The 14,162-nt window shown below is 45.0% G+C and overlaps 1 protein-coding gene across 3 annotated transcripts; it reads right to left on the bottom strand.

The window, feature by feature from the left end:
- Positions 1-1,727: 1,727 nt before the first annotated feature.
- Positions 1,728-7,536, bottom strand: LOC125543109 (disease resistance protein RGA5-like). Of its 3 annotated transcripts, XM_048706368.1 has the most exons (8): positions 7,234-7,536; positions 7,044-7,126; positions 6,787-6,954; positions 6,494-6,680; positions 5,479-6,342; positions 2,507-4,512; positions 2,313-2,371; positions 1,728-2,103 (listed from the first exon to the last, which is right to left on the bottom strand). In XM_048706368.1, the coding sequence occupies exons 5-8, from the start codon at positions 6,306-6,308 to the stop codon at positions 1,984-1,986; spliced, it is 3,015 nt and encodes a 1,004-aa protein (XP_048562325.1). In that variant the 5' UTR covers positions 6,309-6,342; positions 6,494-6,680; positions 6,787-6,954; positions 7,044-7,126; positions 7,234-7,536; the 3' UTR covers positions 1,728-1,983. The 3 variants fall into 3 exon arrangements, with proteins under 3 accessions (XP_048562325.1, XP_048562317.1, XP_048562330.1); XM_048706360.1 differs by lacking the exon at positions 6,494-6,680; XM_048706373.1 differs by lacking the exon at positions 6,494-6,680 and having other exon boundaries at positions 1,962-2,103; positions 2,302-2,371.
- Between the last annotated feature and the right edge of the window lie 6,626 nt (positions 7,537-14,162).

The following is a 14,162-nucleotide window of genomic DNA, read 5'->3' as shown; positions in this document are numbered from 1 at the left end:
AAACGTATATATTTTTATTCAACCCTTTTTGCAAGGGATTTATTAACCAACCTTGTCTGAGGACATGATGTTCCCGCATTTCATACACAGAGAAAATGAAAAACTACGGAGATTGGTCCGGTTAATTCGGCACAAATATATAGCCCTGTCCTGGCTTTGCAACGATGCTTTTGAAAATACAAAAATAATTTGCTACCATGGGGTACACATGCATTTGTATAAAATACTAGTCCACCTGTTAGTTGGAAGCACACTTTCCATTTGTATGTAACAGGACCATGTTGGTAGAACTAGTAAATATTTTCTTAAGTAGAAAATCCCAACCGTAAGCCGCAGTTTTTATTCAAATTAAGGAGCTCAGGTGAGCCCCCCATTTACCAAAAAGCTTTTTTTTACCGAAAAAGGAGCCCCCCATTTCATTTATCATGAAACTGAAAATATACCTTAAGGTTCTCTGGTTCAGCTTAAAAACAAAAAACAGAGCAGAACAGAGCAGCAACGATGGCCCTCAACTGAAGCAAAGCAAGCTATCCTTGTAAGGATCAATTCACTACAACACTCTTACTTATTCATTACAAAACCAAGCAATATCTCTTTCTGCAAGCAGCTGCCATTTAAAAGAACCACATCACACAACTTCCAGCGAAGCTCGAAACTTTCCCATCTTCAATTCTTCGCACGGCCGGTGCCCACCAGCAGTAACCCCGCGCCCCTGCTACCTGCACATCGTGCAATTCTTTTCTCTGTAAGCTACAAACATCCAATATGCAACTTTGCAACCTACACACAGCTGGGATCCATAGGAAAAATATTATTCAAGCAATTATCATTGCTTGTTTTCCAAATAGACCAAATAACAGCCGCCGCCCTAGCAAAATTCAGATTCCCATCTTTACCCCTGAAATTCATCACCCAATCACAAAATCCCTCCATGCTAACAGGACTATATCAAAATAAAAAGCAAATATAACAAGCAACCAAACAATTACAGAAGATATAATCCACTGACTCTTTTCTACTGCAAAAAAGACAGTTCCCTGTACCACACTACCTCTATGATTCACATTATCTCTGCTGATACTATTTCTGAATGCTAACCACAAAAATACTATAATCTTATTGGCCATTTCACTATAATACTCCATTCTTCTCTAAAAGCCATTACATGAATATTTATTTTGTGGGGTCATCTACATGTGTCCAGCACCGCACCTCTTAGGAGGCCAGCACCGCACATGTCCTGTTCTTCCCATGTCGGCCCTCATGCTTCTTTTGTTCGACTTTTACCTCTTCTGATTTAACTATGTGTAGGCTAGAGCTGAAACCGACTAGAGTACATATAGAGAAAATGAAAAACTATGGAGAATGATCCAGTTAAATCGGCACAAATATATAGCCCTTTCTGTCACCGTCGGATTAGGCTTCATTTGGCTTTGAGACGGAGCTTTCAAACATATGAAAATAATTTGCAGCCATGGGGTACACATGCTTGTTAGTTGGAAGCACACTTTAAAAATAGTACGTGTAGTTGGAAGCACACTTCCCATTTGTATGTAACAGAAACATGTTGGCTAAACTAGTAAATACTACTACCTCTGTCTGGAGTTACTTGACGCTGAAATGGACGTCTCTAGATAATACTCGCTGAAATGGTAAAACTAGTAAATTCTAGCAGTTCCGGACGAAGGGAGTAGTTTTTATGTAACAGTTCCAACAGTAAACCACAGTTTTTATTTGAATTAAAGAGCTCAGATTTCATTCATCATGAAACTGATAATACACCCTCAGGTTTATCCGGTTCAGCTTAAAAACAAAATACACGAGTATGTCATGGGCTAGCCCTCCCATGTAACAACATGCAAAACAGAGGAGCAACGATGGCCCTCAACTAAAGCAAAGCAAAGCTATCCTTGTAAGGACTTATTCATTACAAAACCAAGCAATATCTCTTTCTGCAAGTGACTGCCATTTAAAAGAAGTTCATCACACAACTTCCAGCAAAGTTCGAAATCTTTGCACGGCCAGCACCCACCCAAAAATGTTTGTGAAACATTCATCTCCGATGCCACCAGCAGTAACCACGCCGTCCCGCGCCCCTGCTACCTGCATATCGTGCAATTCTTCTCTGTAAGATAGACCAATAGAACATCTAATATCCATAGGGAAAATATTTTTCAAGCAATTATGATTCCTTGTTTTCCATCTAGATCACTATAGCGTAGTTGGTCAATAAAACGACAAGCTGAGCTCTAGACGTCAGAGAAAGATGGAAAACATAATAGGCAAATATCTGCTACATACCGAGAGCACACCTGACGCAAGGTGAAATCAGTTCTCCTCCTCTCCTCACACAAATCGTCATCATGAGCATCTTGGTAGATTCAGAGATCAAAATCAATGCAGAAAGTAATAAGGTCAGTCCATCATTTCGAAAAAAAACATGTACTTAATCGGGGGATGATTGGGATGGGAGTTGAGCGTGAGTAGTTAGGTGCATGGCGAGTACCTTCTGCTATACGCGGCAACATGTCAATGTCAATCGGGGGATGGTTGGGATGGGCTTTGAGCACGTGCCTCACCGCAGCCTCCGCTTCCTTTGCCTCCCCAACCCTCGCTCCACGACAATACATCCAAACCCTGACATCCCCCCGAAGGGAGAGCAGGTTCCCCTGCAGGCCCAAGTCGAAACCACAGTTTCCATCCTCTTTCGCCACCCGCACGCCCAGGCTGAACGCAACTGCTTCCGCCCTCGGCAAAGCTCCTGGTTCAAACTTGATCTGCGCTGCTGATCGACAATTCAACTCAAAGTCTACCATACAGCGGAACCCATCTGCACGGATGACTAGCAGCCGCTGTGTTTGGTGGGTGCTCTTTATCCAGAGACGGCGAAGGGACAACAACCCCCCAATGATTTCCACGTCCTCCTGCTGCACATCCTTCACTGACCCGAGGATTAACTCGGAGAGGTTCCAGAGATGCGAGGGGTCTCTCTTTATCCATCTTCGCAGAGCTGAGAGTTTGCTGGGCATGTACGACACAAATTCGCGGAGATGTACAGGAGGCATCCAGCATTCTCCCAAGAGATCCATCAGTTCAAAAGATGTTCCTCCGAAATTGTTACCAATAATTAGAATTTCGATGTGATGTAGGTTGCACAGAGACTTCACAAAACATTCATACAAATCCAAAGTACCATCCTTGAAGCGAATCTGAAGCTCCCTCAGCCTTGCCAGTTTGCCAAGCTCTTGTGCAATAATGTTCAGAGAGACCAAGATCCCCCTCAACACTTCAATGGATTTCAGATTCTGCAACACACCAGGAGTTGGAACCACCTTATCGAGATAAACATTTAGGTAGATTAATCTTCGCAAATTAAAAAGAGTGGAAGGCAATTCCCTGGTTCTAAAATTGCTTCCAAGATCCAACACCTCCAAAAACTGCAGGTTTCCTATCTCAGCCGACAGTTCCCTGATTCCAGTATCTGCTAGACCAAGGTACCTTAGGTGGATTAAATGTCCAACACCCTTGAGGTTAAGCTGCAGGCTGCTACTTTCCCCAAGGTTACAGTCCGAAAGATCAAGTACACGCAGAACTTCAAACATTGACAGACTTGGCATGATACTAACAGCAGGTGGAAAGATAGTAATTGACCTCACTCGTGACATACTCATGATATTTGTGAGAGGCTTGGCTTGATGATCTTCCTTTTTATTCTGAAGGGACAAACGGCGGACATTACTTTGTGAAGATATGCTATTCCCAGTTCCATCCAATACATTAACAAACTTTGCTTCATGTGACAACTTGCAGATAAGGTCCAGAACCATATCATGTACACGGCAAGCATGTACCTGGCCGAGACGATCATATATTGGCTGGATCATACTTCTATTAATGAGCTGGTTGAAGTAGTTTAATCCAAGCAAAAACAGGCTGGTCCCTTGATCTCCATGGCGGACAAATCCTTCGGCCACCCACTTCCATATCAGTCCATCTCTATTAATCTCGCTATCTTCTGGATATATACATAGGTACAGTAGACAAGTTTTCAGATGGGACGGTAGATTATAATAGCTGAAAGAGAGTATTCTCCGCATCTCCTCTAAACTATTATCTTCTGTTAGTCCAGAGCCAAGGGATTGGAGCAGAACATCCCACTCACGCTTTGGCTTCACGTGCTGTCCACTAGCCAAAGCACTAGCAATAGTAATGATGGCTAGTGGTACCCCACCACATTTTTTCAATATATCTTTAGACACTTGTTCAAATTCATTTGGACATCCACTCTTGTCGCGAAATATTCTCTTATGGAAGAGCCTTCTGGAATCATCAGTAGAAAGAGGTTTCATTTGATAAATCGAATCATTAGCCGACGAGCAACATGAATTGGAGACACTGACAATGCGGGTTGTGGTGATTAGCCGACTGCCTTGATTATTCCTGTTAGAGAAAGCCAAGTTGATGCCTTCCCACAATTTTTCATCCCATATATCATCAATTATGACCAGATACCTACATTAGTTCAGAGTATCAGTGTAAGGTCTATACACATCACAAAGCTTAGGGCCATACGAATATATGGGTGGAACTATACATCTACAAGTGCACATATTCAGAAACAAACTAATAAGAATCAGGCGTCTCAATCTCGACAATTTGATCTTAATAACTGTGCATTACAATCAGATCATGAATAAAATGAATACAAATTTAAGATTCAAGGGAGTAGAACACGAAGAGCAAATTGCTGCATCAGTGACATAGATAGAAGTACAATTAATTTGTTACTCCGTCTGATCCAAAATAAATGTTTAAACTAAAACCACGACACTTATTTTGTATCGGAGGGAGTACAACATTTCAAATATTACAATGGTTAGGTAGGTCTATTAGAAAGATCAACATTTCAAATATTACAATGGTTAGGTAGGTCTATTGGAAAGATCGGAGCACTGATTTGCCCATCAATATACTTTATGGCTGCTGATGAACCCCCGGAGACTCAAAGTTTAAATGACATTATCCTTTTGAGTATATGATGTGATATCGAAGAGCGAATTTAACTTCCTGGGGTATTAAGAGCAAAAGGGTAGCCTTTGGTGCACGATGCACCATTTTGGTGTATTATTTGGTACAACTGTTATTATGCTCATTATTTATATCTTTGATGAAATGTACAACGCCGAGATGAATTTCTTAGACCAATGGCAATAAATTTAAGCCACTATAATTACTGCAGTGAGAAGTATTTTACTATTTCTTCAGATAAAGGAGGGGGGGATCAAACATATATACTCATACAGTCTTGAAACTTAGTACCTATAACCTTTGCGGTTTACTGACCTTAATGAGAAATTATTCTGAACCGGCCTTCTGTGTGATGGTTACAATGTGTTTGTACATCATTAGTTGGACAACTAGCATAGGAAACGGACATAGTATCATAGTAGTATCATTTTTGCTGCAAGTGATGCATACCTCTTGTTCTCGAGGAATTCATGAAGCTTGTTGATAAGCTGCCTTTCATCCAACATGACAACATCTGAGTGGGATTTCCCGAGATCAATAAGGATATCCCTAAAAACCTTCCTGACATCAGGGTTTTGACCGACGGGGACAAATGCCCGACAATCAAAATCACCTTTAATCTTCTCATATACTGCTCTAGCAAGAGTGGTCTTTCCCAACCCTCCAAATCCAACAATGGAGATCTTCCTCAGTTTCTTGTTAGATGCATCGTCACCCTCAATGGAGAGCAAACTCAAGAGGTCTTCATCCCTCTTCCCATAAATGCCCACCAGCTCTGTCGCTTCTGTGTACAACGCCCGAAGCCGAGGATCGATAGCAATTGCTTCTGTGGGATTAAAAGCAATACCATCGAGCTTGTTCCTGCCACGCCTAGCAGCCACCTCCTGGAGTTGCTCCTTGATTTCCTTGACGGCGTCAGCTATCCGATGGTGATTCTTGCCTTTCTTGAACAAGCTGATCATCTTGTTCTTGAGCTCCTTGAATCTGCCGGTGTTGTCGTGAGGCTGCTGAATACCTTCGACACGTACCAGGAACTTGTCGACCACATCCTCCATGTTGTAGGAGAGCTCTCTGACTTCATCGGCCCAGAGCTTGACTTGCGTGTCGAGCTGGTCCCGCGGCACGGCACCAACCTTGATGAGGGCAGCGTGCATGCTCTCAAGCTCCATGGAGAGAAAGCGGACGTCTTTCTTGACGCGCTTGTGCAGGTTGTACTCATCCATGAGCAGCTGGCCCAGCTTGGGGAGCAGGCTGCCCATGGCACCCGTTGTGACCTCCATGAGCAGCTTTCTTTAGCACCAATCAGCTAGAAACCTGCAAATCGACGAATTTGGGGAGCTGTAATCGAGCTCTAGAACTGAGTTGAAAACTAAAAACTTAGCAAATCAGCAGATAAGGTGTGGACGTGAAACATTTCAGTAGAGCAGAATAGTAAGAAGGGATAAATCAGCAGATAAATTTTTACCAGGCCGCTAGCCAATCAGCAGATAAATATACCAGGCCGCTAGCTGGGTCAGTGGATTTGAGGCATCGTGCTTTGAATGACTGGAAACTGTATGGTTCTTGCTTGCTGTTCCACTGCCACTCTTGAATCAAGCAACACAAATCAGACTCTGAAGCAAGCTCCGAGTTCGGATGAGATCCCCAACAAGCTGGATCGATTCCAGGCAGCGCAACGGAGGACAGGACTGAGATGAGAATGAGAGGAAGGGAGCACTCTGTCGGTTGTGGAGATGAGGAGCAGAGGAAGACACCCACCTTCTGTTCTTCACGGCAAAGCAGAACACAGCGGCGGCGTCCTCGTCGGATGATCGGCGGACAACGAAGCGGAAGCGGCGGCTGGGCACCAGAGGCCAGATCCGGTAGCTTTGCTGCACCGGATATGGAGGGGTGGAGGGGACAAGATGGCGCGCTGCTTCACTCGATCTGGAAGAACAAGAAACTAGTAAGTACAGTATAATCTAGGAAATCAGCAGATTAACAAGAAGGTGGAAGATTAACAAGAAGGAAGTTACCAGGCCGCTAGCAGGGTCACTGGATTCCATGCATGCTGCTCTGAATAATGACCGGAAGCTCCATGGTTCTTGCCACCCTGGACCTGGATTCAATCAATACAAATCGATTAGAATCTCAAGCAGGAGACTAATAAATTTCAGATCCAACCATTGCTACTTTCAACTGGAAACAAATCGACAGGAAATATACCCAAAATGTCCACGGTCACCAATAGGGCAGTCAGTTGGCCAGGGGAGGCGGGATGAGATCAGAAACAAGGGCGGATGGATCTTGATTATTCCAGGGAGCGCAATGGAGGAAGGGAGCGTTCAGTGGAGATGAGATGAGAGGAAGACCAACAATGGCAGTCAATCGAGAGAGAAAATTATTACTCTACTCTAGCACCCTCTTCAAATAATACTAGAGGGAGGGGATACAGAGCCCCACGACCCCTCTGCAAAGACTGTGATTTGTTTATTCAGAGACACGCATTCAGATGAATATAATGCAGTACCACCAACCATGCTTCACGTAGGAGTACCATTATTCCTAAATGGCGCTTTCGAAATTGAAGCATAATCCTCCAGAAACATAACCTCACATTTGACAGCTTGAAGTTATGCTAAACCAGGGTTATCCTCCTTTTTGAGTATTTTTTTACTTGTAGTGTTGCTAAACCAAACATCAAACGGTTTAGCATCGATATCTAAGGCTAGATTTCGAAAAAAGTTTTTGAAGAAGCCAGTGAAACAAATAAGTTTAGAAACGACTATTTAAGGGAAACAACACATGCTTCACTGCATTAAGGGCATCTCCAACGCGGCTCACCAAATCGCCCATATATGTTCTGATGGGGCAGTCCGGACAGTTTTAGTCTTCCAACACATATGTCCATTCTGGATGGACCGGTCCAAACATCCGAAATCCTTAAGGTGGCCCCAAATAGTCAGGGGAGTGTGTCGAGAGGTTCGCTACGCTGGACTACGTCACACTGGTGCCACCTAAAACACCGGCCGTCTCATGAACTGTTGCTGCATTCACACCCTATCCGTCTACCCAAATTGAAGCCTGACTGCTCCTCTTACCGCATTTATCATTGTCGGGTGGGCGGCAAGCCGCTTGAGGAGCCTACTCCAACTATTAAATGTCGGCCGACAACCCCCAAACTTTTGTCTCTCATTTCTCCACCTATCCACGCCGGCGACGCCCATAGTAGAGCCCCCCCTCACACCCAGCCCCCTCCCCGCCGGACGCCGAATGTCGTCACTAAGGGCCGCCATAAGATCACTTGGTACAAGCAGCTTCATAGGAGCACCGCACCAAAATAACAACAGAGGTCTACGACACGAATGCTCTGAGCCATGCCTACGTACATTTAGCTGGGCCAACCTTCGAGCTCCCCATGGCCGAGATCGGAGGAGCCGGAGGAGGAGGAGGATGGCGACCCTAAGGTGATGGCAGAAGTCTAAGAGGAAGAGGTGCTCACGAAGGAGGATGTTCCTAAGGATGAGGCATAGGCAATGACTGCTGAGGCTGCGACTCTGGCTGGCGGGGTGGATGGGGTCCTTTCCATGGTAGAGGTGGAGAATAAAGTGTGCCTCATGCTCTTGGAGGAGCAGCCTGCGGCCGTGGCGCAACTCAAGGCAGAGCACATAGATGACACTGTCGTTGTGGCGCTCCTCAAAAGGACCCGGAGACCATCCACAACAACCAGGTGATGCTCAAGGCTCATGAGGGCGAGGAGCCGGAGATGCACGACAATGATGAAAAAGTGGCACACGTCAGTGACTTCTGTGGGTTCCCGCAAGCGACCAACGACAACGAGGGTTGTGGCTCCCGGGGGGGGGGGGGGGGGGGGGGGGGGGGGTGGTCATCAGCCTCACCTCAATATAGAGGAGTAGGACATTTAAGTTTTACTTTTTATTAGCGGTCTTTTGAGTTGTAAAATAGCTCGGTGTCCACCTTGTTTAAGGGATGGGTTGTATGACCAGTGCCTCGTGGACATTTGGGGGTGTATGTGTGACTAACGTCGTTTGAGATGCCCGTACCCCTGCCAGTTGGGTTGGTCATCCATGAAAACTAGGCGGTGCTCAAGGCTAATGAGGGCGAGGAGGCGGAGATGCACAACAATGATGCAAAAGTGGCACACGTCGATGCCTCTGGTGGGTTCAAGCAAGTGACCAACGATGATGAGATTTGCGGCTCCAGCGTGGAGGGGGGGGGGCATCGGCCTCACCACCAGCATGGAGGAGTAGGATATTTAAGTTTTACTTTTGGCAAATTTAACATGCTCCCTCTTACCCCCTCTTTTTACATGTGAGGTTAGAAGGTAAGAGTTAATCAAACCACTAATTAGTTTTTATTAGCATTCTTTTGAGTTGTAAAATGGCTCGGAGCCCACCTTGTTTAAGGCGTGGAGTTGTATGGCTAGCGCCTGGCGGACATTTTGGGGGCGTATGTGTGATTAACATCGTTTGAGATGCCCTTACCCGTGCCAGTTGTGTTGGTGAATCACATGCCAGACTTATTGCATCTACCCCTCTCTCCTCCATCCAGACATTGGGCAGATGGTAAAGTTCTCCTATGCAATACAAAAGCAATGAATACTCTCTACCAAACCGAAATATTCAAACTGGACGGAGGGGCTCAATTCATTACCAGTTACAAAGAGGAAAGCTAATTAGTTACTATAGTGTCATTAACTGATAAACGTTATTAGACATGCATTGGTCCTATGTCTTCACCAATCAAATTTTTCTAGCGAATCTTCACTGGTCACTAATATTCTCTTACTACCTGCCTTTTGCATTCAAAATATGAAATTACTATTAACTAGTCCATATCCTCGAATATATTTTCACATGGACACCAAGATAACTTCATAGAGAAAACTAACAAAAATATACTCATATTCCACTACGCTAAGAGCATCTGCAACAGCAGACCAAAAAAGTGAGTCCAATATAAAAAAACGGAAATTTTAGATTTTTTTGGCCTCAAAACGGCTCCAATAGAAGACCTAAAATTGAATGGAGACTAAATTTTCTTGGTAGTAACCTAAATTTTGCTGCGGCCATCATCTATATATGTCAATACTCTAACTACACACCTCCCCACACCCATCATCCATGTCAGCATGCCTCGTTTGCCACTTCGTTGGCATGAAAGTGGACTTATTTTTGGATTAACCGTGTTTTATTCGTTTGATTCATTGGGTTGTGAGTTCCAACAAATTACTTTCACTCTGCACCCATGGCATGGCTGGTGTGCGCCATGTGGTGCATGTTGGGACGTACAGTACGTTGTTCAAAAGATGCGCGTTGGATGCCGCCTCAGGCGTCATAAAATAAACTAGCTACATTTGCATGCGCGTCGCCAGTTACCAAGCCCCGAGGTCAGATCTAGAACCCAACTAGCAATTGAGTTCCCACAGGCACTCCCATGCTCCTTGTGAACTCGTAGTCTTGGCTGTCGCAGCGGTCCATGCATGTCTATTGGTTCTTGGACTGCTGTGTAGGTTTAGTTAAAGCGTAGATTGTTAGTTGTTGTCACCCAGCTCTTAGTTTAGTTGTGTTGTTTGTTGATTCCTTGTTTTTGGTGCGATTATTGATTTCCGATTATTCCCTGACCTCCTTTCTAAGAGCACTTTCTCACTACCTTGTATCGTTCGGCCTTGTACTGTGAGTTGTGCTTTAGAAATAAAATGGTGTGAAAGCCTATTTCAAGTTCTTGACTTGTTTGTCGAGCTCGTGCTGGGGCACCTCAGCAACCGTGACCAGGGCAGCGTGCATTGTCTCAAGTTCCTTTCGGAGAAACTCAACATATTTCTTGATGCGCTTGTGCGGGGTGTACTCCTCCATGAGCAGCTCGCCCAGCATGGGGAGCATGTTTCCGATGGCACCAGTCACCACTTCCATTGCCATGAGCAGCTAGCTTGCTTGCTTGATCTATGTGTGGAGTTGGTTGCTTGTGGGCAGTGCTCAGATATGTGAGGAGCGTAAGCTATTCAGTGTTGTGTATGCATGTAGTATTATTAGATGGGCATTTTGTAGATTATTGGGAAGGTGGCAATCACGTGCATCCATGGCATGGCCAGTGCGCGCGCATGTGATGCATCTTAGGACATATTATTACATTGTTCAAGGCGAAAGATGCGCGTTGGATGCCGCCTCGGGCGTCATAATCTAAACTCGATGTGTGTGCATGCGTGTCGCTAGTCAGCAACCCCCGAGGTCAGATCTAAACCCAGCTAGCAGTTGAGTGCTCTTTGCATGCATGTGTCTGTTGTGTCCTTTGGCTGATGTGGAGGTTTAGTTAAAGCGGAGGTTGTCAGCTGTTGTCACCTGGCTCAATACCAAGCACAACAGCAGCGTAGGCGACACTGCGTGTCTCGAGCCAATGGGGAGTGAGTATAGTGTGCACATTTCCACCATTTACGTGTAGAAGAGCAGCAGCTAGCACAGGGTGGTGCTTTCATGCGCCAATCAAGGAGGACTCTTACATAAACAACATATGGGGCATTGCTGAAGCAAGTTTGCCGATGCAGCTTTTATTAGTATATGCAAGTCCCCACCACCCATCAGCGGGCCTGCACAGACCCATATGTAACACTCGTGGACGGCACGACTATGCATCATACATGCATACACTACGGTAGGAGTACTGCCCTCCGTCTCACAATATTGGGGGACGGAGAGGGTAGTTTGTTGGAAGAGTACGCGTGCCAAATAAGACACTTACATAAAATATTCTGTAAGATTTTTTTAACTTAAAGTATGTTTATGTCATCTAAAAAGATGTTCGTGTATATCCAATAATGTGTTCGCGCAACTTTGAAAAGTACTTTTGGCCCAAAAAATATGGTTCATGAAGTTTTATTTGAAATATGTTCAAGGCAAATAACTTGAGCATTGAACATCCCTGCAATCGTCTCCATGTCTTTCTTCCCCCCCGTCGCAAGGCGACTAGGGCAAATCCTTCCTGTCTTCGATCCCCATTGGTGAGCTAGAGAGGGGTGATGACTGCGGCATGCCTTAGGCTCACTTCAGTGCTCTGAATATAATTTTTATTATTTATGGTGTTCGTTGTACTATCATGATTGATGATGAATAGATCAGAATTTTTCTCACAAAGAATAGTAGGTAGATTTGGGTTTTTGTCCTCGAAAGGGTGACACTCAGATAAATGGCTTGACTTCTTCTTCGAGTCAGTCTTCCGGACTCCGATCCTCCTCAAGTTCGTTCGTCGGGATGGATTAACATAGCTCTAGTGTAGATTTCTGCTACCTCCTTGGGGCAGCGATGTTAGGATTTCTGGTCGTGCGTATGCAACCACGAGATGTTTATTTGTCAGGTTCTTCAGATCAATCCAAGGGTTCAACAACGATTTCTATGGCTCAGGGGCACTGATCCTTAGGGGCACGGGCACAAAGGCTTCTCGGCTATCATCGACAAGGTCAAGCCGGCCCCGTTATGTAAGCAACGAGAGTGGCCCGTCAGTAGGTCATTCTGGCGACAGTAGTGGTTTGCTCGATGGTCCAAAAACGTCAATGCATTTTCCATAGTAATTGGGTGCCTAGTACTTCTGATGAACTTTTATAATAGACCTGAGTCCTTTTCGAAATAATCTAGGCATTTTGATTAATAACTTCAATGGGTTATGTATTGGTGTAATGGATGGGATCTATGAAAAAGGTATATGAAACATAGGAAAATGAAAAGGAGAGAAATGCTTGTCTTAAATTCAAAAAATAAAAAATGCTAAAAATACTATATTATTTCGAAAATATTCTGGAAAAACCATGTTTATACTAAATGGATGCAATTATATACTATATGAAATGGATGCGATTATGCGATCATTTACAACGTGTTCAAAAATTACAAGTTGGTTGTTTAGTAAATTACACATTTTCTTGATCATTGTGTGACATTTGAAAATCACTAGCACAATTCCCACGCATTGGTACGAAAATATAAAATTATGAGGATATAGGTCATTGTCTTAGAATGTCATCAAAATACATTGGTGTCCTGCTGCATTTACGTATGATTTACGATTAAAAATAGAAAAATACAACGAAATATCATGTGACATGAATTGGAGAATCTTAAGCAATCACATTCGAATGTTGAAACGTAAGATAATAGGCATTGGTAAGTTGACTGCACAAGGTCATGGACCAGGAGGATATGATCTATCATCGCTTTGGAATAAAAACATTGTTCACTAGCGACCGAGAAATAATTTTGAGTTGGAGATGCATTTTATAATTGTTATTTGCGTCTTTTGTATATGTTGGTCTCGCATGAAACTAGTAGTGTACTCGTTTATAGTGTTAGGTCTCACATGCTAGTAAAATTATTATTTTATTTATGTCTCCCACATGTGGATCAGGTGTTTTTTACCTGTCGAGATTTCCGGGGACCGACCTATTACTAGAGTTACTACTAGCGACCGAGAAATGTAGCCATGGTTCAAATGATTTGATTCTTTAGTTCAAACATTATAACACATTAAATGAAATATCATGATATGGCTAAAAATGATGGTTGTGTCCGGAAGCAACTTTTCGGTGGATGGCGGCTCGTGTGGACTTAGGCCAACTCCACCGCGCGACCCTATCCTGTCCGGCCCCATTTGTTTGGGGTAAAACGGCCCGGACCCATCTTGTCCGTTTTGTGTCCGGGCCGACCCATTTCGAGCGTAAACTTGCGCCGGGTATGGATCGCGGCGGACACCAAACGCACGCGCGCTCGTCTGCGTCGGGGCCGCGTGGCAGGCGGCCACCTACCTCCCACCCGCCCACATCAATGCGCACGAGCGGGCGGCCCCACCTGTCATCCGCACGTCGAACGGTCGCCGTCCTTCTTTAAGTGGGAAGCATGGACGGGTCGTCGTGCACACTGCCCCACGCCACCCCGCGGCCTCCTTGAAACCCGACAGCGGGTGCTCCCAAACCCTAGCCAAGACCTCGCCGGCCGGCCGCCCGCAGCCATGGGCCTCTAGAACTACGGCCGCAAAGGCAGGCACGACCGCGAGGCTGGTTCCTCGTCGGGACGCCGCCGCGGCTCGGTGAAGAAAGAGGAGCCCGCCTCACCATCGCCACCACGCCGGGCCCCCGCGCCGCCCGCCTTCTC

The sequence above is a fragment of the Triticum urartu genome, chromosome 1 (assembly GCF_003073215.2).
Source record: "Triticum urartu cultivar G1812 chromosome 1, Tu2.1, whole genome shotgun sequence".
Lineage (NCBI taxonomy): Eukaryota > Viridiplantae > Streptophyta > Magnoliopsida > Poales > Poaceae > Triticum > Triticum urartu.
The sequence above is the reverse complement of the archived record's forward strand: the minus strand, read 5'-3'. Positions and strand labels throughout refer to the sequence as shown.